Source organism: Perca fluviatilis, chromosome 11 (genome assembly GCF_010015445.1).
Source record: "Perca fluviatilis chromosome 11, GENO_Pfluv_1.0, whole genome shotgun sequence".
In the NCBI taxonomy this organism is placed as follows: Eukaryota; Metazoa; Chordata; class Actinopteri; order Perciformes; family Percidae; genus Perca; species Perca fluviatilis.
In genome coordinates this window covers 12,812,815-12,838,919 of record NC_053122.1, presented here as the reverse complement: position 1 = coordinate 12,838,919, position 26,105 = coordinate 12,812,815, and the positions used below count along the sequence as shown (strand labels likewise).

The window sequence follows — 26,105 nt, the reverse complement described above, 5'->3', positions numbered from 1 at the left end:
TTGAGTTTAAGGCCAGCATGCTAACATGTTCACAATGAAAATGCTTTAGAGTGTATATATGTTTAACATGTTCACATTCTTAGTGTATTGGCATGCTAGCATTTGCTAATTAGTACTATACTCAAAGTATAGGCTAATGAGAATGCCATGAGTTTTGCAGTCACTAGTCATAAATCAAAGTTTTGATGACAATGCTAAATGAAAAGTTAAACGTCTTGTGTGTAGGATTTAGGGGCATCTAGCGGTGAGGTTGCAGATTGCAACTGAAACTTCTCCCATGTGCCAAGCATGTAGGAGGCCGACACGAAAACACTTCACGATCACCAAAGTCACTAAGATTCATCTACTCGGAACAATGAATGTCTGTAAAACATGTTGTGCAAATCCATCTTGTAGATAATGAAACAAAATAAACATATTTCACTAGATAAGTGGAAACCTTGACATGCTGGTTGAGCTAGATAAAGGTCAGAATATATTCAAAGTCATTAAGGTTCGTCCTCTGGGGAAAATTGTGTGTACAAGATTTCATGGCAATCCATCCTATAGCTGTTAAGATATTTCGGTCTGTACCAAAGTGGTGGGCCGACCGACAAATGCTGCTACACACACAACACACACACACACACACACACACACACACACACACACACACACACACACACACACATATATATATATATACATATACATATATATGCTATAGTATGGTACAATAATAATAATATTAATTTAATCTGCAAATATAGAATAAAATTAAATAGAATAGAAAGCTATTTATCGATGCAATGAAATTAATAATCCATGCAATCCAGTTAATGGAAGTTAATCAGTATTACCATATATTTATTCACAATGTTGTGTATTGTGGAGTGGACAAATAATGGAATACATCCGGTCCATTAGTTGCAGAAACAGTAAAAATTAACATATGCTGAGCAACCGTGCACTCAGACAAAACTAAAAGCCTTTGTAATCTGAGATAAATTCCACAAGCGGGAGTTTTAGTGTCTCCTCTGGAATGTTATTCAGCAGTAATTCAGCAGAGTGTATGCTCCCGATAAAACTGTCCTAGACAGGATAAGACGTCCAGTACGTTATGCTATATATTCCTCCTCTGTGACTACTGTTCATGGCAGCCTGACACTGTCATTGATGCTGTTACTTTTGGTCCCCTAAGCAACATGGGCCATTAGGTTAAGTGCTCTGATCCATCTTGTGTAACACAGCCTTTTAATAAACATCTTGCTTCTTATAGGACACAACTCGTCTTTGGCTCTATCCAACTATTGCTTAACATAAGATGGAAAACACCAGCCAAGAGTTCCATTTCCCTTTAATCCACATAGTGGCCATGAAGATCTTAATCCCTGCAGTATTGTATTCTTTATAAAAGACTCGGTTAATGTTATTCTGAAATTTGATTTTCAACAACTTGTCAGAAGCCAGTTTGAGTTGACTCATCATGTGATCTCAACAAAGCTTTACTTTGTTAATGAACTAATCTGTTTGCCTATATGTTTGCATTAGACTAGCCCATATGTAAGTACCAGATACCTGCCAGTCAGACTGGTCAACCTGCGATACAATGAAAATTCCATTCTGATCAAAGCTACATTATAACAATCTGTGAAAATTTTCTTTTTTGCAAATTAAAGGTGCAGTATGTAAGCCTTGTAAAACTAACTTTCTGCCATATTTGCTGAAACTGACCCTATGTTCAAGTAGAACTACATGAAACAGGTAAAAAAAAAAAAGATCTTGCTCCTCTGGCACCACCTACAGCCTGTAGTGCAATTTGCAAAAATCCACAGCTCCCTGTTCAGACGCACCAATCAGGGCCAGGGAGGGTGTCTAACTGCGTGTCAATCACTGCTCAGGCACACACATTCATTCTCCCTTGTGGGGGGAGGGGCTTAGGAGACCGTTTTGGGCTTTAGCAGAAAAGGGGGAAGGACTGAGAAGTTGTTGATGTTCAAATCTTTTGGCTAAGTGCTGGATCTTCGCAATCCTACCTACATCACCTTTAAAGGTAATTGTTTAACCCATTTACCAGACAAGTGCTGTGTTTTCCGTAAGTGGCTTCAGACCCCTGCAAGAAAAACACTCCTCACGTGTTGTCATTTTTTGACAGGTAATAGATAGTTACAATGAAAAAAATATTAGCTTCAGCACTAAAATGTCATATTAACCTCCAGTAACCAATATCAACTGCATTGCAACAGTTCATGTGCGTACACCTTAGTACCCTATGATAGAAACAGAGAAAGGGTTTTAACTGTAGATGGCTTTCAGATGGCAGAGAGGTTCTCCTGACACTCAGAGGCCCGGCGTGTTGTAGGGCTGCATTTGGTAAACATGGTGATCTGGGTGCTGAAGTTGTTGCCGTTGCTGCCTATGGAGGGCTGCTGATACTTAGTGTCAGCAACCAGGAACCTCTGCAGCATCCATCTGCGCCACTTACGCTTAATCTCCGCCTGCACCTGCAGGAGCAACGAGGAGGTAGACAAACAGGAAGAAGAGGGGGCGTTAAGAGGGTATGACATGCAGGAGGGGGAGTGAAAATGAGATTTAGTGACATAAAAGGAGAGTAAACATCTTAAAGAGCTGTTTTTGTTTTGTTTGAATTTACTTACCTCTCCGTTCATGAAGCAGTACAAAACTGCAACGACAAAACCCTGAAGAAAAGAGAAGCAGATAAAACGAATAAGCCCAATAAGAGCTGTTGTTGAAAAGAAATACCAGTGTGATAGTACAGCTGGGGAAATACTCAAAATGCTTGTGTATGAATAATGACGGTACGATTATGACCAACTTCGGGCTCAGACAGGAGGTTCATCATTTAGATCTCTGGGAAACGTTCCCAGGAGATATCATTCTGAGCTAAAAACTGTTATAAATTAAGAATACTTTCCATCACTAGGTTTCCATCATTGCACTTGGCTCTCAGCGTTCACATTCAATTTCATACTCAGTAAATCAGCGACCTCATTATTCAAGCATAGAAAATTAAACATGTCAGCTAAACAAACCATTTACTTGCTTAATCAGACAAATGTTTTTTTTATGTTACCAAGCTGTTTTCTTCTAACTTTATGGAATCAAAGGATCATTTCTATTTTCTATCTGGGGCCATATTTAAGGCACAGATCTTTACCTAAAACACAAGATGGCAATCCTGTAAAGACAGATTAGGTACATCAAATCCCTTAATACATCAGAAAGCAGTGCTGCTTCTGTTTGACATTTGGAAAGTTGTAATGTAGCCGACAGACTGCTAACTAACACCTGCATGCTGTTATGTGACATTACCTGAAATGACCCCAGAATAAGGTCGAACACCATCCTCACTTGTGGGTGGATGTGGTCAGGGATAAAGGCAAAGATGATGTAGTTTATGCCAAAGAGGGGTATCAACAGTAGAGTGGATTTAGCCAATCTCCTAAAAAAGTAGAAAAATTAAAAAGAAAAAGATAAGGTTTGCGTTCACCCTTGTGAAAACCACAAAATCCGGCACACGGCTGTGATTGTCACTTTGCAAGAGCTATAATTGCTCACCACCAACAACATAAAGGCAGAAACATAACTGATTCAATGTCAGCTGATATGAAATGACTGAAACCCATGTTATGATAGAGATGTTGACATCCTGTACTGAAAACCTACGAGTACTGATTGGATTCCTTTCTTCCGATGTCGGGGCAATTCATCTTCTGCCGCAAAGTCCGGATTATACAGATAAAGAGGAAAAAGTTCACCTGCCGAAATAGTAACAGACTGATTAATATGATTGCATTATGAAGAGCTGCATACGAAATATTACTCATGAAGAGGAGCCGTGACTTACAAGTATGGTGACTAAAATAGGTGTTTTGATGATCCACCATGGGCTGTCGTCAATTATCTCCCAGCATCTGTCAGAAGAGAAGTAAATACAAACAAATTCTCACAAAATAATACATTAAAATAGAACAACCCCTTGAACTGTGCTACAAAGGCAGAGAGCAGGGGTTGATGCATAGACTGGCTGCAGTATAGGTCATAGATCCTGCCCCGTCCATGTCAGCGGATGGGACATGGGTTAAACAAACTAAAATCAAAGTACAGTCAAATAACTTTTTCCCAAAGATGGTTTCTGACATTTTAGGTAGGCTAGTTTATAACACACTGATGTTTGTTCAATTTTTGTTTTCTGATAAGTTTGGTTTTTATTAGTTATTTGATGCTATAAAAAGGGGGTGAAATATCATGATTGACAGCTGTGATTGACTAGCGCTTGGTTGGGCTGCTGTATGGGGGGGACTTCGATACCACGGCTCCACCGCCCGATCACTACTGCGCAGACTCTGGCTCCAAAATTACAAGATGGCAGCGCCATGATCCTGGATATTTTGGCTTTACCTTTGTAAAGTGGGAGGAAGTGGAGCCGCATCTATGGAGTCTATGGCAGAGAGCAGTAACTACAGTACAGATGCGAAGATGAGAAAAAGGATTTAAAGTTGTCAGACTAGTAAGCCAAACTGTACTTTTGGCCTATCTAAATGGTGCAAAAATGTGTTCTTTCAACTATTTTCACTGAGACCAGCTATTATTGTTATATTTTGAGTGTATAAATGTGTATTGTTTAAATCAGTGTTACTGATAAGTAACATTAATCAACAAGATTAGAGCAAAGATGAATGATTAACTCACCCAGGATGCTTTAAATAAGCCTTTGTAATCACCCATGCTGAGATAAAGATAGTTGGAGCCCCTGCAAAAAAACACAAAAAAACAAATGATTTCAACATTAAAATAATCTCTACGTCACAGAGATAAACTATTAATTACGTTCAAACAACCCCCACTCTGACTCAACACATATGACGGTGAGCCTTGAGCATGTGTACACTGTTAATCTTTTGGATGATTTTATAGCTAAAGTAATATTGCATTTTTGGTATGCTTATTATTTTTAACTGGACCCATATGTGCTCTGTGCCAATATTGGCTCATCCTGGGTATCTGCAGGAGAGTCACAGGCTCGTTTCCATTTTCCTGCTGGCAGACACAACATTTCAGGCCTATTTATAGTTACTTTATTGCTGTGATGGAAAGAAAAAAAAAAGGCAAAGGCAGGTCACATGGACCAAAAGGCCAAAGTAAGTATTTGAAAGATGAAAATGTAGAGCAAAGATATTTCGGCTCTCGAGGCACACACTTCTGAATGAATATATGTATTTATTTTGATAAGAGCTGTCATAAAAGCATCCTTGGTGCCAAATCTAGCCATTAAAAACATCTAAAGTTTAATTTTCTTCACATTTCTTCACATATTATCTATGGATTAGTTAAATTTGCAATTTTACTATCAAGAGCATCAAAAGCATGGCTGGACTCTTAGACTGAAATATAAGAGTGGAGCGGAGTGGCAGCTGCCTGCTGCTACTAATCTAAAACTGGCAGGAAGACTCATTCATATGCAGATGGGAAAAGAATGCACCCGGTGCATGTATAAAACCTCACTTAAAAATTCTTTAAGATATTATAATATATGCTGTGGCTGTAAAGACTACAAAACAGACATTCAGGTTGCCTGATGATGATGCCTGTCTCTTGATGGGCATTTGACGATTTCTGGCTGCCACTTCTGACAAATGGGTGGATCAAATCCCCTTGCAAAGCTTTTGTGAGTTATCTGTATTCATCAACATATGGTATAGAAGCTGGCACGTACCCCAACCATTCAGGATGTACCACCAGAAGTACTTCCTCTCAGAGAAGAAGGAAACGGCTAACAGAGTGTGAAGATAAAGGCCCTCCACCAGCAGCCAGAAGTAACTCGCCATGACCCCGTACTGAAAGAAGACCACCACTGCCTTGCAGCTCACCTACAGGAGAACCAGGATGTTAGTGGCTTACTGCATTACCAGTGAATGTAGATCAATGCAATTATATTACAATTCAAATGATGAAGACAAATGTTCCTGCCAGTAGAGAATGTTTTTAGTAAATTACTCTTAAATTAGTATTGATGACTCACTTATGAGAAAAGGATTCTGTTAGACTTGGCATGTCAATCGTCAAAAGTAGCAGCGAGGAGACAGTCATTATCACAATTAATATGAGCATAAAATAATTAGACATAATTCTACAGAGGTTACCTTACAGTTGTGCTGATTAAAGTAATTCTGACTGCTAGACTGATTCAATCTGTAGTCAAAGTGTATTTGAGATTTATGTTCATTATTTTTCATATTTAAAGCCCCTCACAGTACAGTACCATGGTAAGATACTGTTTTTGGTGGCTGAGTAGGTGTAACCAGTGTTGGGAAAGTTCACTTTCTACATGAACTAGTTCAAAGTTCAGTTCACAAATTTTAAAATGAACTAGTTCAGTTCATAGTTCATACTTCAAAATGTTGAACTAAGTTCACAGTTCCAAAAATGTTTTTTCCATATGTTGCTTCAGTTCAATGTGCCATTTCAGGTTTGCTGTGGATGTGACTGAAGTGCGGATTTTCTTTTTGAAAGCCGGCGGGCAAAGTTGCACAGAAATGTACGATTTTTCCCATCCTCACCGACCTTGTCATAAAACTTGTTTAAAGGTCCCATGACATGGTGCTCTTTGGATGCTTTTCTATAGACCTTAGTGGTCCCCTAATACTGTATCTGAAGTCTCTTTCCTGAAATTCAGCCTTGGTGCAGAATTACAGCCACTAGAGCCAGTCCCACAATGAGCTTTCCTGAGGATGTGCCATTTCTGTGTCTGTAGCTATTGAGGAGGAGAGAGGGGGGCAAGGTGGAGGGTGGGGGGTGTGGCCTTGACCAACTGCCACTTTGCTCATTTGAAAGCCATGATGCCTCTCTCTCATGGGTTGGCCAAATTCTCTGGGCGGGCAAAGCAGAGAAAGGGGAGGTAATCTTGCTCCTTATGACCTCATAAGGAGCAAGATTCCAGATGGGCTCATCTGATGTTTCATTTTCTCAAAGGCAGAGCAGGATACCCAGGGCTCGGTTTAAACCTATCACCATATCAAGCCAATTGGAGACCATAGGCAGGCTGGGGGAACAAATATTAATGTTAAAAAACCTCATAAAGTGAAATTTTCATGCCATGGGACCTTTAAATGATCAAACACAGCCTCCTTGCTGCTTTGTCGCCTCCATGCTGCTTTTTGTTTTGATTACGCATGCGGCGGTGCTACACTGGTGGCTGGTGTTGCCAGATTGGGTGTTTTTTCCGCTACATATTAAGGGCTGTTTACGGTGTGTTTTAGCCGGCTTTTCACCTGGAAGGCTCTATAGAAATCTGGCACCCTATTGAACGAAGTTAAACTGAGAGAGCGTGCCGTTCACAGACACCAGAATGAACGAGTTCACAGTAACGTTCATCAGGCAGTTATTCAGTACGTTCAGTTCATGTTCGCCCAAAATATGAACGAGTTCATGAACTATCATTCAACGAACGCGTTCAGGCACAACACTGGGTGTAACATTACAGCTACAACAACAATGACGGAACAGCTTAAAGCGAGACTATGTAACTTGTCCTGAAAAATGGCCATGGTAAGGGTAAACTATACGACATAGTATACCACAAGAAGAGAAGAAAAAAGACTCATAACATCTACCCAAATCATTAACTACCCTAAGCTACTGGTCATACTAGACCAAGTCTCTAGAGGTAAAACCTCTAAGTGCATTGCTTGTATTGCTTGTACTGCTGATAAATTCCACTTTTCATGTGTAAGAAGAAAATTGTGTTATTTCTTCTTTCAAAAGTTACATAAAGTCTCACTTTAAAGGGGCACTCCAGTGAATCTTTTATTGCATAAAGTTAGGGGACCCATAAGAGACTTGTTAAAATTGAAGAAGCAGGCAAGATATTCTGACTTTTAGTCAATAATATGCATTTAGCCCCCAAAACAGTGGATCTTAACTTCCTATAATTCAAACTGATAGCATCTTTCATTTGACCCTGGTGGGTGCCCATGTCTTTCAAACTCCACGGCCATGTTTTTAACACAAATTTCCCCCTAAAATAATCCTGAAGACATCACCTGGGTAATTTTCGCTGAGTCTCCCTCCAAAGCCACAGAGACATTATAGAGAGCCAAAGACTTCCTTGGTCCTCTGGGGCCAGTTGTTCAAAACATTTAATCTGGATCAAAATTATCCGGATTTGGAAATCCCATTTTTTGCTATTCAGGATCAGGTAATCTGTTTTACTTTTATGCCGTTTTTTTAAAGCAACATTGGACTGGATCACCTTGATCCAGATACACAGTATTCAAGATTACAAAATCCGGATCACCAGTGCTCTAAATGGGACAACATATCACAATGAGGGCTACCAGCTATGTAAAGAACAGGTAGAAGAGCCAACATGGGGTCACTGGAAGTGTTTCTTATTTTGAGACAAAAATAACATAAACATCCACTTCCATTCATAATTTCTTTTATGACCCCTCATCTGAGCCACAACAAATAAAAACAAATATACATTAACAAATACATTGTGGATATTTTGAAAAACGTCTTAAAAACAAAACAAAAGGTTAAATGTCCAATAGTTAACAAAATAAAGAATGGTCAGGGTTCTTCTTCATCTGAGGAGGAGAGACCAGCATTTCCAAGCCCTGCTTTTAGGAGGCGGATCTGAAGTTTGGCTTTGGTTTGGTCAGCTTGATTTGTTCCTCTGCCAGGACGATCTGTGCTTCTGCTCTTTCAGTTTCTCGTTTAGACATGGGGACAAGATCATTTTTATTTTTATTTTAACTTTACTATACTGAATAGCTTAATTGGTAGCCTATGTCTACTTTATCTACTTTATCTCTGTTACAACGGTTATACAAGTCATGTGCAAAATATAAATAAAAGTATATACACTAAATGATACAAATGTATTATTTGACCAATTTAAACATTTTACTACATTTTCTTCCCAGAATCCACCTTGAAATCCTACCCCCTGTTGGGATCAGGATAATCCTGTTTTTTTGGATCAAAGTTATCCAAATCCTACGGACAAGTTTTGAACAACACAAACTGAAGGTTTGATTCAGATTAAAACTAGGATTGGATTCCGTGATCTAATCTGATTTCAGATTCCTTCTTTCCCTTTTGAACAACCCATTTTCAAGATTTGATCCAATCCGATAACCAAAATCTATAAAAACTACGATTCCCATGGAAACTTGCCAGCATGTATTCTATATATTCTATTGCATCATTGTAAGTTGTTTTATGTCATATACCAGATATCAACCAACGCTTTCTTATAATGTAATTTTTCCAACTCTGTAGCTGTAATCATCTCTGCTATATAAAAATGTCTACATTGTTCTGCACTCTCTGTCCTGTTAAGCTGAAGACGTTAAACCGAGGTGGTCCAGGGCTTATGGGCAATGGTGTTCATAAAAGGCTGTAAAAACTTGCGTACAATGTCAATTTTTTTTTTTACTTCATGATGAGTAAACTGGTCTTGATGTGTAAAGTTGTTTTTCGCTTTAATATGTTGCTTTCTTTTTTAGAAACAGTTGAGAGGGTTAGCAGCTGTGTTTGGAACAGGACAATCTGTGTACCCTGAAGAGGAAATCTAAACTCGACCATTAACAATCAGCATTTATAGATAGTAAAGCAGGTGATTTACAGTCTGCTGGTCTAATCCTCTCTGGTTATAAAGCTGTGGATTCAGCTGGAGCAAGACCTGAGAAAATACCACTGGCGTTGGTGACTTGATCAAACAAAACAAATGATCTTAACTCAGCACTTATGTCGATATTGTTGCTATGGTCATGTTATTGAGACAAAGAAACTAGATATCAGAACTCTGAATGTGATTTATTGATAAAGCTCTCTGTAGTTCAGGTTTAATGTTCAGCAAACAGGAACTCTCACAACATCCTGCTGGACAGATGAATGAGGAAACGTTGTCTCAGGAGTGGAAGGGACTTGGCAAACACTGCTACACCCACAAGCACTTGAGCGCTTACACATTAAGTAAACTCCGAGACAAAGCATGAAGTCCGAGTGAGTAATTAAATAGATGCAGATTGCCTCAGCTAATAACAGAAACTAACAGCCGGCTGCTGCTCATAAATCAGATGGACGAGTTAGCTCGATCTATGATGCAGGACTTTTTATAAGGGGGGGAAGAAAATCGATAAAATGTACGGCTTTACGTCATCATTACTACAGTCGTTTTACATTCAGTCTTATTCATTTGCAATACTGTCTACACAAATGCATTTATTTTGTAATTATATTACTTCATCCATGTTTTATTTGTTTATATTTTAGCCCTATATCTTAACTTGCCCTATTGGTTTCTGTTGTCTTAGATTTGGATATGCTTTTACTTGTGTTTTTTTGTGTGTGTTTGTGTGAGTTATTTAATGAGCATTGTTGGAGGTGCCTGAGGCCTAAGATTTTAATGGTAACGACTACTTCTGTTATTGTTGTGCCCATGACAAATGAAGAACCTTGAACCTTGGCTGATCAAATGGACATGGAACATGCTGAGATGGAAGGAGGAGAGTATGCTGCCTACTCACAGGTGACTGGCAATTGTCTGTCTCTCCGACTTCATACAGAACCACGTCCTTCATTAAAACAGCCACAGCTTTCAGTATGAAAGACACAAACAGATGCATGTGGATGTAGTTTCTTGTGCAGTGCAGCTTCCTGCAAAAGAGGACAACATCGACAGTTAAGAGGATTTAAATCAAGAAGGAAAAGCAAAATGCAAAATTCTCTTAATGAATTCCCACTGATTAAAGATCTCAAATGAACTATTCATGACCTATCCCAAAAAATGAATTATAAAGTGGTGGGTTTATGGCACCAAAGCATACAATCGTAATAAATATCAAGAAAATATCTACCAGAAACTTCATGGACATAATTTACAGGGGCTTATAACGACTATTCTCTTCAGCTAAAGTACACATTCTCTCTTTCACAGAGAGAATGTGTACTTTAGCTGAGGAGAATAGTCGTTATAAGCACTTACTGAACATGGCTATTGCCTTCCAATGTTATCCTACTGTTCTGTGCTGTTATTTAAATGTCAAGCTACATGTAATTGTCAGTTAAAGCTATCTGTATGTGTCATATTTGGCTGTAGTATGTATTCTTCCAGTGAAACATACTGTATACTTACCATGCAGAAACAAATGTGAAAGACCCTTGACATTCAGCACAGAGGTAAACAAGAACAAATCAGGGTTTTTTTGCAGAGAAAATATCACTAATGTAAATTCTCTCCTGGGTGTTTTCAAACAAATGCCTTCCTTGTGAGCTTGTGATTGGTGGTGAATTGTGTAAACCCATCAGGCGAGTCATCCCAGCAGGACGGGTGCGATTACACACAGCGTCAACCAGCTGCCTGAACATGGTGTCTGCTGCTGAACATAAACAGCAAACGCTGTTCATATCCTGTGTCACTGCTAGATAGTTCAAATCATTGGCATTTTATAACCCAAAGGAGTAAACACATCCCTTTTTGTTTAGCCCTTAACACACAAATGCAAACACACCCAAACTAACAGACTGACTGAGTTTATTAGAAGCCACACAGACCAGCCAATTCAACTTATTCTAATGATCAGTTCTGTGTCATGCCAACATGTGCACATACCTTTTCTCTGCAACCCTGGGACTGATGGTCAAAAGGGAACATGCTGTGAACAACAGCAGCCCGACTAAGTGGTTTGACTTTATGGCTGTTTGCAGTTGACTGCTTTGTTAGAGAAATGTTGCAAAAACAGATAATGTAAAATTTGGACATCTTGTCCCACAAAATCTGTGTCAGATTACTATGTGAAAACACTGTGAAACCTCTCTCTCTCTCTCTCTCTCTCTCTCTCTCTATATATATATATATATATATATATATATATATAAAATACAGGAAGTATGGTGCAAAATGAGAATTTTTATCGCTCTGAATGATGGAAAAGGTGTTTGATTGCCTTTACGCAGGGACGTTAAGTAGCCTTTTGATGGATCTCCTTACCGAAAGAGAAACAGTATGATGATGGCGATTGTCAGAGAGATGAGGGACACGCTGTGACCAATGGTGTAACCAACTTTGATGGCGTCGAAGAATTTTCCCTGCAAACACACATACGTACGCTTACTGAAAATAGTTCATCTGGACTGAGTTTGACATTTAAAGGGGAGTTATTATATAGCATTTTCAGGTGCATGCTTGTATTTTGTGTTTCTACTATAACATGTTTACATACATTAATGTTCAAAAAGCACTTTATGTTTCTCATACTGCCCATGGCTGCTGCACCTGTATTCACCCTCTGTAAAAGACGCTCTGTAGGAGCGCCTGTCTCTTTAAGCCCCCCTCCCGAAAAGGCCCAGTCTGCTCTGATTGGTCAGCTTTCCATATCAGCAATCCTGTTGTTGCTATTTTCGTAAAATCTGTGATTTCAACAGAGTATACAGCAGGACTTTGTAGCGTGAAATAAAAAATACTACCCAACCGAATATGTTTCAGCAGTAATGTGACCCGAAATGGGGGAGAAATGAACAACATTGGTAGCCAAGATTACAGCTTCTCTGGTTTTGAGTTTTGAACTCTGGATGCCATACCGACGTATTATCATCTATGGTGTTGTTGGGGTTGTATCCACAGTCCATTATGTAGGAGTCTATGCTGATTGGGGTCCAGCCATCCTCAGTGCAGGTCTTTGACAGGTTACCTAATGAGCAGAGGGACATAGGGCATATTCAACATTACTCTTGCAAGAATACAACTCATTGCTCTGGCAGATTCAATGTGTTTCAATTAGAATGCAATATTTATGTAATCATAATTATAATACTGTGTGTATGTGTGTGTTGGGGGAGGGGAGGGCTGTATAAGCCACAAGGCAAAACTTCTCCTACATTTACTCACACTTAATTATGTCACATTGAGATGCATGTGTCTCACTGGAATACTCCCAAATACTAAAAGGAAATGGAAGGAATGACTGAAGAGGATCAGTCGTCCCACCGGCTCAGATGTGCCAAATGTATATTTGCATCCATCTTTTTCCTAATTACTCTCAGGCTGCACACACACACACACACACACACACACACACACACACACACACACACACACACACACACACACACACACACACACACACACACACACACACACACACACACACCGCAGGAGGCCAAAAGCCGAGCAGAGAGATATTTTTACTCTGGCCTACCCGTGGGGGCAGAAGGGAAAGGTCCAAGTGCATTAGAGTGACCGTAAAGAGAGGAGTGGGATTGATCTGAGAGGAGATTAGAGTAGAGCTCTGTACAGTACAGGAGACTTGAGCTCAGACTAGGCGACACAGAGTAGAGCTCTGTGGAGTACAGTGCAGTAGAATAGAGCAGTGAAGAGCTCTACAGAGATCAACTCTACAGTACAGTAGAGCTACTCTAGTCTACTCTGCAGACTATTAGACCACCATTGTACAGTAGACTAGAGCTCAGAGTAGAGTTCTGAGGAGTACAGCATTCAAGAGCTCAGTGGTAAATCTCTGAATCTAAATCTAGAGTAGAGCTCTGAGGCTAGAGGTCACTAGAGTTCTGCATAGTAGGCTTGAGTTCAGTAGAGTAGAGAATAACAAATAGTACAGATTGAAATAAAATATAAAAAAGTGAATAAATAAGTGCACAGATTTGTATATTCACCTCTTGTCTCGTCACGTCTTGCATTATATATACAGTACAGAAAGCTGCACACTTAGTACATTTTACAAAAAATATGATCTTGGTTTTATTTGTCACTTAAGCAACAATAAAATCCGATTAATGCACTTTTTCATACACTGTCCCTTGCCTTTTAAGAAATTGACCAGAGTAGATGTTCAAAGAGCTATTTCAGTAAACATGCATCACTTAACCAATTATAAGATACCTTATGGTGGCCCGGAGGTTAAGATGTTGCATCTCGCCCCCTCTCTCATCCCATGTTCCCTGTCTGTCTCATATATCTATATATCTATATAAAATGCTAAAAAAAAAATTCTAAGAAATTATTATGCATGTCAAAATCCTTTGGAAAAGTATTTGACCATTGGATCACATAACATCCTTTAAAAGTGCTACATGTGCAGATGTTGGGCAATAATACAGCTATAGATTAGGAGTTTAAGTTAATAATCTTTCCTAAATAACAGGAAGAAAATTCTGATGATACACTAGTCATTCATTGGATTGTAAACCCTTCTTACAATGTTCATGAGGCATATCTAATCCTCTAACCAGCAGTAAGAAGCACAGGTTGACAGCTCAGTCTCCTATTGTGTAGTATTTATTTGTAGCATTTCCCTAATCTCCTTTCCTGTCAATAAAGAATGGAAGGTGCATGCGTTGGCGACAAATTAATCCTTGGACTGCATGCTGCTGTAGAAATCTAAATGTAGGACATTCCTTACATTTCCCAACCATATCGCTCCACAGCCACTATCAAATCAAGACCAAGTTGGGAAATGACCAACAATCCAAAGTCTTAGAATGTATTTGGCATTAAAATATGGTCAGCTCACAAAATACCTGAGTGGCGTATTGCAGAGAAGACGGAGGCTTAGCTTCCTCAAACAACATGACAAGACACAAAGGCGATGATAAGCCTCTGCTGTTTCAGCCCATGCCACCACTGGATTTGGCTTGTTTGAGGGATTGCCAGAAGAATGCTTTCATCATCCCCCCGAAAACATGACTGCAAGGATTTTCAGTGCCACGCACGACAACAAGGAGAGCTGAAAAGAGTTAATCACCCTGTCATTGTTTTAATTTCAAGGCTTTTTTTTATCTTGACTTTTCTGTGGATGAAGTCAAATGCTTTATTCTTCCTAATTATATATTGGAGGAAGATTCATATTAGCATGCAACTATTAGCTTCAATTTAGCTGAATATTATGGCATGTAAGTGAAACCATTGACAGCGAGGCACTCTGTCACTCTGAGCTTGAGGGTAAGTTGGCCGTGTTATTGAAAGAGATGAATGACTGTGTGTTTGTGTTAGACCTTCTAGGTAAAGAGTTCACGAGAATGGCAAACTCCAGCTCAACTAAATTTATGACTTGACCGTGAATCTCTGCGGCGCCATGTTTCGTAATGCTTGTTTTTGTGCGTTCGAGGCTCATAAAATGAATAGCTCGAGATGTGTCAATAACCTGGGTCTTTTGCAATTTACTGACAGTGGATACATTTGATAAAAAGCTTTTTGTTGATCCATTCACAAAAGGGCAACTTCTTAAAAAGTATACTTCTCTACCCTCTCAGGGTTCTGAAACCTTTTCAAAATAAGATGAATAAACTGTAAAATACACATCGGTCGAGCTGCACACACAAGGTTGTTTTTCTTAGTTCCTCACATTTGGAGATAAAGGTTTCTCACTCGACTGCAACAGTAATTTACAATGCACTGAATCCCAGACCGTTCATCATCATCATCCCTTAATTAAGTCCTCATTACATGACCTGAGAGCAGAGCATTTACGGCATAATTGATATCATGCACATCAGTGCAGCAATGGCCACTTATAATCCCACCTCTTTCTTTTAAAGCCACTTTGCTTCATCCTGGTTCCTGCACGGTGGGGGCGTGATGACTCTGTGAACCTTTGACATGTCAGTGAAATATGCCTCTTCTCCCTTTAACCTCACAAATCTGGTGATTTTTCATGAAGCTCTTTTCCCTGAAGTGCTCTCCTCTCTCAGGTCACACTATCTCCCATCTGGGTCACATCACAACTTCCCAGAAAACCACTCTCCTCTGCACCATGCCTTCACATGCTGATGATAAATCCTTGGTTTAAATCCCTCCCATGTCCTGAATATGATCTGGAAAATACTGACTAAATAACAGGGGCAGGAACCCCCTCACTATCTGTGCAGATGCACTCAAATGTGTAAAAGCACCACAGTTACTTACTGCTGAAATCTGTAACTTTATAGGAGCTAAGGAGCACAGCACAGGTGATGGAACATCTGCGGGTTAAGGCTGTGAAGTTGTTTGACCTATCAGGTGTCATACACATGACCAAAGACAGGTACAATCTGACAGACCTAAGAGTTTTCATCAGCAGACCACATTTAATGCATTGTAAAAGAGGTGGGTATGCATATTAAAGTGCTCATATTATGCCTTTTGGCTTTTTCCCTTTCCTTTATTGTGTTATATATCTTTTTTGTGCATGTTATAGGTTTACAAAGTAAAAAAGCCCAAAGTCCACCCCAAAGGCACTTACCATCTCCAACAGAAAACACTGTTGCCAAACTGCTCCAAACAGCTCTATTGTAGTCCAGCCTTTACTTCCGTGACGAACGTGGGTCACTTTGTAACATATGTTATAATGCTCGCCTAGCTGCTAGCATGGCACTCCCTCATACTCTGCTTCTGACCGGGTAGCAGTGCTTACCTAGCTACTGCGCATGTGTGACTCCCAACAAAGATGGAACAGAAGTGTGATGCCTCACTCTGTAGCTAAAACAGAGAGCTCAACACACAGGGTGAAAAGAGGAGCTGCAGCAATGTGTAGTACAACAAAAATATGGTGTGTGTAAACCATGTAAACCTATTCTGATATAACCTCTAAATACAGTTATAGACTAACATTGTAATAGATTGGCAAGGGCTATCTCTGCAGTTCAAATGAAGGGAGACGGACATCTTAATTTGAATGGTAAAAATACGTTCAGCCAATGTGGAGATATCAATGTCTACAAAAAAAAGTCTTGCCCGCAAATTTGAGGGTGTATATTTCAAAGACTATAACATCAGTAGGCTTTAAGCTGTAGGTGGGTGAATTCAACACAACGGACCCTTTGAAAGGTCTTGTTAATGTGTTATATTACGTGTATATTAAGCTGGGGAATTTAGGACCCTGAGAACAGATTAAAATGTTAGCAAACAATTGTATATGCATTCAGCTAGCACAAAGCAACATTAGCATTCATAAAATCGTGTCTCTGGCCATCTGGTGAATGAGAAAAATTCTTTCTCCCTTTAGCTCGGTTTTGGTCTAACCATTGACCAAAAATATCTGGCTCTTATCTGCTAAACGTTACACTGTGTGCTAAATGCTACTGTGCTACAGTAGCTAGTTACTAACTTTGTTTGCCATTTGTTGCTGGGCAGGAAGAATACACTTGGTTTATCAGAGCGTTTCTCCAGGAAAAAGCTACCAGCCGCATCTTGACACAGTTTGAAAGTTTGTGGGTGGAAAAACCAAAACAATATGCTAAAAAGGCTAAAAGGGCTAAAATATCTCTGTAGAACTAAATAACTGCCAAGTCCCTGTGGTACAGCTCATCAAAGAACTATATCAGTGTTTTTTACAAGCTAATTGCAAGCTGCTTCAACTCAAAAATAAGAACATTTCTTAAGGCACCAAGTTGAAATTGAGGCCTCTCTGCCAGCTGAATACACATAAACAACTCCATCAACTTTTACAGCGTAATTGCACTGAGGAGACTCAGCGTGGCAATTAATGAAAAATGGAGATATACGGGAAACTCTGTACAAACACTGCAATTCAGCCAATAAATTCTCACCAGAGTGGTTTACCTTATACATAATTAGTGCTACAACTTCCCTGCAAGGCATCTCATAGATTAAAGGGACAAATAAACAGAATGTGTCTTTGATGCTTGGATGGTGCCCGGGATGGGAAGTTTGTCTTTTTGTGACTAAGCTGTGCCGTGTGTTTTCAGTTTCACTGTGTTCTTTGTGATATCTGAGGGGTGTCAGGAAAGATAGAAACAATAGGTAATTGTGCGTCACAATGCCTGACTTCTGAATCGTGCATCAATGAGCATTTGTATTTCCTATTTCTGGTCTCTAACATGGGACGTGATGATACTGACAAGGACTCATCAGCATTGCATGTTTAGAGCATCATTCTTTTAATATAGCCTATCCATAATTCCTTCCTCCATAATTAGGCATCCGTTACATCACATTTCAAGTTAATTTTAGACTCAATGATATGGATCTACAGGACCAGCATAATGAGGTATATAGTAATCCTTGCTGTAATATTCATAGCTGTTTAAGAACTAACTAATCTCTCGTAATTGGCCAATTTCAAAGAAGATATATTTACATGATTATATTTCAGGAGTTTGCACTTGCACCTGATCAGGGAGATATTACCTTCGCCAAGGATGTCATGTTTTTGAGGTCTTATGGTCATATATCAGTTTGTTGTGGGCAGTGCCTGAAATGATGTAAAGTATTAAGTGTACAGCTTGTATAACAGTGTAAATGTGCTGTCCCCTCAAAATAACTCAACACACAGCCATTAATGTCTAAACCGCTGGCAACAAGAGTGAGTCCACCCCTATGTTAAATTCCCATAGAGGCAGGCAGATTTTTATTTTTAAAGGCCAGTTATTTCATGGATCCAGGATACTATGCATCCTGATAAAGTTCCCTTGGCCTTTGGAATTAAAATAGCCCCCCCACATCATCACATGCCCTTCACCATACCTAGAGATTGGCATGGGGTACTTTCCATAAAATCATCTCTCAATGCAAATCAAACCAGCTATTAGGCTAATCGACATAAAACCATGCCAATCTCTAGGTATGGTGAAGGGCATGTGATGATGTGTGGGGGTATTTTAATTCCAAAGGCAAAGGGAACTTTATCAGGATGCATAGTACCTGGATCCATGAAATAACTGGCCTTTTAAATAAAAATCTGCCTGCCTCTATCGGTTTGTAATGTAACGGAGTACAAATACTTCGTTACTGTACTTAAGTAGAAATTTCACATATCTGTACTTTACTTCGCTATTTAAATTTATGTCAACTTTCACTTTTACTCCACTACATTTCCTAGATAAAATGTATACTTTTACTCCGTTATATTTCCACTAAGCATCTTCGTTACTCGTTACTAAAAAATAAAATTAGAAGAAATGTGTGCGATTGCAATAAGGGAGGTTTGGCGAAACGTTTTTACTGGCCCGGGGCCAGTAAAAACGTATGTCGGGCTGTCCCCTCAAAATAACTCAACACACAGCCATTAATGTCTAAACCGCTGGCAACAAGAGTGAGTACACCCCTATGTTAAATTCCCATAGAGGCAGTGTTGTATAAAGTACTAGAAAGCAATACTTGAGTAAAAGTACAAGTATCGTACTAGAAAAAGACTTTGGTAGAAGTGAAAGTTACCTTTTAGAATATTACTTAAGTAAAAGTCTTAAAGTATCTGATATATACTGTACTTAAGTATCAAAAGTAATTTTCTGATATTTAATGTATTTATTTTTTAAAAGCAAGCAGTTAGAACTTTTATTGTGGCTTTCTTATAGTAAAGCATAAAGCATATTCAGGGTTCCCATATCTTCTTAATCTCACTCATCAAATCAAAATCACATTCTTTTCTAGGACTTTTCAGGCACAATTATCTTAAGTTCAAAGAACAAACAGCAGATTTTTAGAGCTGACATCATTTCTTGCAACACTGGTGTATGACGTTATCTTCACCACTACCCTGTTCACTGAGTTCACCCCCATCGTCGGGGTGGTCGCAGGGCTCAACATAAAAAAAAATCCCCACTGGCCCCCGGTGCCAGTAGATCAGAGTTTTGCTGGCCGCTTCTACATTTTTACTGGCCCTGAAAGAAATATCATAGGTGTGATTGGAAAAGGATAAAAAAGCCACTGGATGTTGTGCCATTAGCAGCAAAGCTAGACCAGGGGTCATCAACTACATTTTTCCAAGGGCCAGAATTTTTTTAAGCAGACACTCCAGGGGCCGGACTTTCAAATAAAGAAAATAAAATTATACCTAATACGATCATCTTGTTTGATATTTTCACTTTCTTACTAAATTAATGCTATATTTTTTACATTAGCAAGCAAACCCCTAAAAACATGGAAAATCCATAATGATAACTAGATAGGCTACTTAACTAGAAAATGATCTCAGATTAGTCCTGTATGCCTAATTTGAAATCAGACAATTCTGTTTCTAAATAATACAACCAGCAACATCGTCAAGAATGAAGAACGCGTCATTCACGTGCATATTAAGTAGCCACATGTATTTGTTTTGGTCTTAAAATACATCCATAGGTTTACCGCTCCAGCGGAGAGGATGGCTCGTTTAGACAGCAGCTACGTTTACAAGAGTTTGTCCAAAGTTCAAGATTGGTTGCAAATTAAGACAAACAGTTAGACTACAAACTGACATCTTTCATTTTAGCTCGTTTGTAAAGTCGCTGTTTGCAGAGTAGAGCTGTGTTTGCACAGCGCGGTGGACGAGAGTGGACAGCGCAGACTGAGATATGGGTTTCTACGTGTTTCCGCCTGTAGAACAGGTAGGTGGGTTATTGATAAGTATTGACTCTTTAATCATGGAGGTTTTATTGTAGGCTACCTACTTACAGTAACGAGTGTTGCGTTAGTTCATCTGCGCCATCGGCGGTAAATAATCCTCGGTAACGTTTCCAGTCAGTAGGCTACATGTGCTGCGTGAAGTAACGCACACACCAGTGACTGTGGCTGCAACCAGCCCGACATACGTTTTTACTGGCCCCGGGCCATCGGACCATTGCTTATGTCGAGCCTGGTCGTCTACGATAACGGGAGGTCCTCCAGTAGGTGCTCATGCTTCCATGGCGGTTTCAGTTGTGCGTCCTCCTCCTCCTTTAGCAACAAACAAGCGCTGAAATAGAGCGCGCGGCGTGCGGAGTGTGCGTAATGCAATCTAGGAGCAGTGATTCGCCAAACCTCCCTTATTGCAATCGCACACATTTCTTCTAATTTTATTTTTTAGTAACGAGTAACGAAGATGCTTAGTGGAAATATAACGGAATAAAAGTATACATTTTATCTAGGAAATGTAGTGGAGTAAAAGTGAAAGTTGACATAAATTTAAATAGCGAAGTAAAGTACAGATATGTGAAATTTCTACTTAAGTACAGTAACGAAGTATTTGTACTCCGTTACATTACAACACTGCATAGAGGCAGGCAGATTTTTATTTTTAAAGGCCAGTTATTTCATGGATCCAGGATACTATGCATCCTGATAAAGTTCCCTTGGCCTTTGGAATTAAAATACCCCCACATCATCACATGCCCTTCACCATACCTAGAGATTGGCATGGTTTTATGTCGATTAGCCTAATAGCTGGTTTGATTTGCATTGAGAGATGATTTTATGGAAAGTACCCCATGCCAATCTCTAGGTATGGTGAAGGGCATGTGATGATGTCGGGGGGCTATTTTAATTCCAAAGGCCAAGGGAACTTTATCAGGATGCATAGTATCCTGGATCCATGAAATAACTGGCCTTTAAAAATAAAAATCTGCCTGCCTCTATGGGAATTTAACATAGGGGTGTACTCACTCTTGTTGCCAGCGGTTTAGACATTAATGGCTGTGTGTTGAGTTATTTTGAGGGGACAGCACATTTACACTGTTATACAAGCTGTACACTTAATACTTTACATTGTAGCAAAGTGTAATTTCTTCAGTGTTGTCCCATTAAAAGATATAATGATATATTTACTAAAATGTGAGGGGTGTACTCACTTTTGTGAGATACTGTATATATATTTATATATATATATATATATATATATATATATACATATGCAGTATTGATTTTGTTAATAACTTGACAGCACTTAAATGTGTATTCTTAACAAGTTCAAGAATGATGCTCGTGCATTTCCTGTATTTCACCTTTACACGGCAAAAAGAAATTGGCTGGCAAAAGAGCCTGTGTGGCTAATGGATTTTAAAATCCACCTGCCAAAGTGGCAGATAGTTATGATCTTTTCCAATATAAATATATTGATTACAGCAGCTTTAATTAATCTTGCAAATAATGGATACATATAAGTAGTCATTGAGCATGTGTCAGAGTCTGCTCATTATTTATTAACACATTTATCTTTCTTTTTTTTGCATTGTATTTTTCAATTCTTTTAATTTTAACTACTGGGTAACGTGTTTGTTTTTCTTTCTTGCATATGTGTAACTATGTACAAATACTGTCTTGAAGGGGCATGAGATCACTGACTGATGCATGACTGAACCTACCTTCTACCCATCTACCTTCTGCCAAAAAAAACACAAACTTGTGCGACCATCGCACAAACAAGACAACATATACAAGACATCTATATAGTCTATATAGTATTGCCTTCCCTCGCCCCATTTCTTTCCTCACACACACAAACACACACACACACACCCACACACACACACACACACACACACACACACACACACAACCACACACAAAGCAAATTTTAATAAACCTGATTCTTACGTCTGGGAGCATTCCTGGAGAAGTAGAAGAGATATTTGGGGCAAGGGATGGTGACCAGCTCTCCAACATCAGCACTGGGCCAGCAGGTGATCTTGTCCCATGTCCCATTGCAACCTGACCGAGACAATGAGAGAGAAAGGCATGTTCGTAATTGTTGAACACAGAAACCCCACATGCACCAAGATAACAACATAACTGTTTTGGGACAGTATATTTCTAAATCTGTTGACAGAGGACTCCATTCAAGTGACGAACAGCAGCCTGCTTCAGCTAAAGGTGGACCGCTGGAGTTCCCATGGCAGCCAATATATCTTGGCTCAAGTCAGCTGTCATTACAGCCCCTGGGTCCATAACAGCCGATGACCTGAGTTAACACGCTGCCTCCATGACTAATAAAACAGATCCCCGTCCTTTTTTACACAGACCACTATACTACTATCTACAGTGTGTTTGCTCTCAGGATGCAGAGTCAGATTACGGCAGGCAGGTATCAAATCCACACCTGCCTGCCATTTCATCACTGTGAAAAATCTATTTACCATCTGATATTTGCATCATCACCCTGAGGACTTGGCAGCATTTACATTTGAGGGAATCCATAGGGAGCAAAATGATCTAAATGAAAAACAATTAATGAGTGTTTAATGACTTTTTCATTGTGTGAAAGTAAACAGAGTCTCTTGATACATGCATTAGAATCAATGAGGTTTTGGGTTACACACAGAGGTATAGATGCTCAATGAAGCACGATTATTTCTCTGTAAAACATAATTACGTGCTGCGTGCAGTGAGGATGCAACACCCCACTTAGCAACCTGTAATTCCAGCTCCATCAACAATAAATTGAAACAACAAATCAGCTAAGTGAGTTTTGTTATTGCACACTCAATGTGACGTGAAATACAGTATAATCAATTAGAAAGTTTACTTTAAAACTGAACCAAGGCGCATGTGACAGACGGCTGGCATTAGGTGGAAAACAGTGTTCAGCCATGCAAGCTGTAATGTAAAGCCAGAGGGGAGGTTTGAACAGCTTTTGTTTTCTTTAGAGCTTGTTGTCTCACTTCGATCAGAACCTGCGTGTGGATTAAGCAAATTAGGATAAAACCGAATAAGTGCAGGAAGGACAATAAAGACATGTCAAACACACAAAAAATCCACATACCTGTTGTTTTGTTCTCAATCTGAGCGTCACACAGGTCCTTCTCATTCTCTATCTCCTTCACCATGTCACACATCTGACTCTGCACTGAAAACACCTGCATAGAGAATATTACACACGTTTTCTGTATATCTCTCTTCTTTTTTTTACGATTATCTTTTGGGCATTTTAGGCCTTTATTTGACAGAACAGCTGAAGAAATGAAAGGGGAGAGAGAGGGGGTATGACATGTAGCAAAGGGCCGCAGGTCGGAGTCAAACCCGGGCCCGTGGGGTCAAGGAGTAAACCTCTTTATGTGAGCGTCCGCTCTACCAACTGAGCAATCTGGGCGCCTGTTTTCTGTATATCTCTTAAGGCCACAGTGACCTTTGAAAGTGTCACTTGCAGCTCATTTGTCCATTAGTGAAGCCTGCATGAGTTCCGCTGCATGTTCTCTCTCAACAGTGCTTCACACATCAAGGCAAACACATCTATTGTCTTCACTGGGGTCTTCCTCAGATGATCTGACATGAGAGCTACCATTAATCTCTCCACCCGACACACACGGTAGACACAAAATCAATCTTTTGACTGTGACTCAACCATCGTATTCCTCAGATTTGCATGTGCGTGTTTGGAAGATGATGAGTGTATCTTCAGCCAGTTTCAACATGAAGCTGAATCCATGAGGATTCACCATCAGATATGCAGACCCTCTACAGGACTAGAAGATTTATTGCTGCCACTTAGGGGAATGAGTCTCCTCTCTGCGGGCATTAATCAGACTGGTACTATGGCTATTGTTAGCCATATGACTTCAGCCCACCCCTCCCACACACACACACACACACACACACATACACACACACACACACACACACAAGGTGACTCCCCCATTTAAGTTATGATTTATCTCACTCCTTAGGCTATGAAGCACGTCCTGCGCTACTTCATCCACGGTGCACCTCTGGACTATGATTAGAGAAGATGTTGTCAGTGATATATCAGCTCTGCCTTAAGCTGCGCACGTTGGAGTATCAGGAGAAAAGTTCCTGCACTCCATCATCATGATCATAATCATCATTTTTACCTTCCCCACCAGCAGTAACAACCCATCTTTGTCTTTACTTTATTTTCAACACTGAGGCACTGAAACCGTCTGCGAGTGTGTGCAAATGGAGACATGAAAGCCAGCATGCTATTCTAAGGGCTTTGACCTCCAACTGAGTTCCAGCATGAATCATACATTTTTCTCTGCAGGAGACAGTCGTGGTTTAGGACACCAGAGAGTACAGAGGCAGACAAAGGAGACCATTGCAATGGTGTCCTGTTGGGAGACCAGCACGCATCACTTCTCCTGGCAACTCATCTTTATCTAAGTCATGAAAAGAGATCCACTAGGACATAAAACACATGCATGTCACTGAAAAACAATCACTGTCTTGCTTTGGTGACTAATGTCATTTAAAAAGCTGCAGGATTTGCCTGAGGGGAATGCCACACAAAGCAAAGGCTTAAGCTGGAGGTAGGAGACTGGTGTTGTGATGATGGGAGAGGGAGTCATTCTTGATTTTGAGAAAACTTTTGTAGATCAAGTTGAAATATTATTTGTTCTAAAATGTCTCTAATAACATAAGCGATGATGATGAACACCTGACCAGACTAAATCCCAATATGTTCTGGGTACATCCCATTACTAACTAAATCATTCTCTCCACAGCTTTCCTCCACACATGTTGACCGGTGAAAGCTTCTCAGTGGGGAACATTGGTGCGCTTTGCAACCAAAACTGGTTTACGAGTGCACCAGTGTGCGCATCGACGTAATATAGCTACTTGAAGGCAACGCTGACATGAAAGGTCAACGTGGTCAACCTTACGTTGCCAAATTAGACGAGCATCTGACGCATAGTTGAAAACAAGCCCAAGTTAAAGTCATGAGAAAAGTCAAAAGTGTAAAAAAAAAATACTCACGGGTTCCAGCAACATGCAGGAGAGCAGAACGCACACGCTCTTTGAAACTGCCACCAACATATCTTTTAGAGTAGTCGATGCGTTAAAAAAAAATTAAAAATTAAAAATTAAAAAACTGATTGTAGTAAAAACAAAAAAGTAAAGGAATTGAGAAAGTCGTGATAATCCGCCGCAGGTTGGTACGGGTCTCCTTGCTGACTCTGTGCGTTCTTGCGCTCTGACTTTGAGTGAATAGCTCCGCTCCTGATATCCTCCTCCTCGTTCTCCTCCTCCTCCTCCTCCTCCTCCTCCCACTCGGGCTTTTACATTGAACAACCAACAAGTAACCAATGAAAGATCACATTTGAACGTCAGCAGATGAGGGCGTAAACACTAGGTACAAAGAAAGAAGGATCTACTGTATCGGTAAAGTCAAATAAAGATATGACTGACCCTTTGTTACATTTTCTATGTCCTATTTGTGAAGAGCAAACATGTAAGCCTATCATGAAATGTCACAAAAGTCTGTTGTAATACCATTTATTTATTTTATAGGCTACTGCAATGTTGCGTTATGACAACTTGTATTCCTGTTTCCTGAGCTTTACCTGTACAAAAAATGGTAGTGATGGAAAGTAACTGAGTACATTTATTTAAGTACAATTTGAGGTATTTGTACCTTTTTCTTTTTGTTGTATTCTTTACACGACAATTCAGAGGC

The 26,105-nt window shown here is 39.7% G+C and overlaps 1 protein-coding gene across 1 annotated transcript; it reads right to left on the bottom strand.

The window, feature by feature from the left end:
- Positions 1–1,937: 1,937 nt before the first annotated feature.
- Positions 1,938–25,602, bottom strand: LOC120567759 (vasoactive intestinal polypeptide receptor-like). The gene is made up of 13 exons (XM_039814768.1): positions 25,406–25,602; positions 23,457–23,550; positions 22,292–22,405; positions 12,592–12,701; positions 12,002–12,099; positions 10,539–10,668; positions 5,717–5,870; positions 4,693–4,753; positions 3,848–3,914; positions 3,667–3,758; positions 3,313–3,442; positions 2,637–2,678; positions 1,938–2,483 (listed from the first exon to the last, which is right to left on the bottom strand). Exons 1-13 carry the CDS (start codon positions 25,463–25,465, stop codon positions 2,292–2,294), a joined length of 1,344 nt encoding a protein of 447 aa, XP_039670702.1. The 5' UTR covers positions 25,466–25,602; the 3' UTR covers positions 1,938–2,291.
- Between the last annotated feature and the right edge of the window lie 503 nt (positions 25,603–26,105).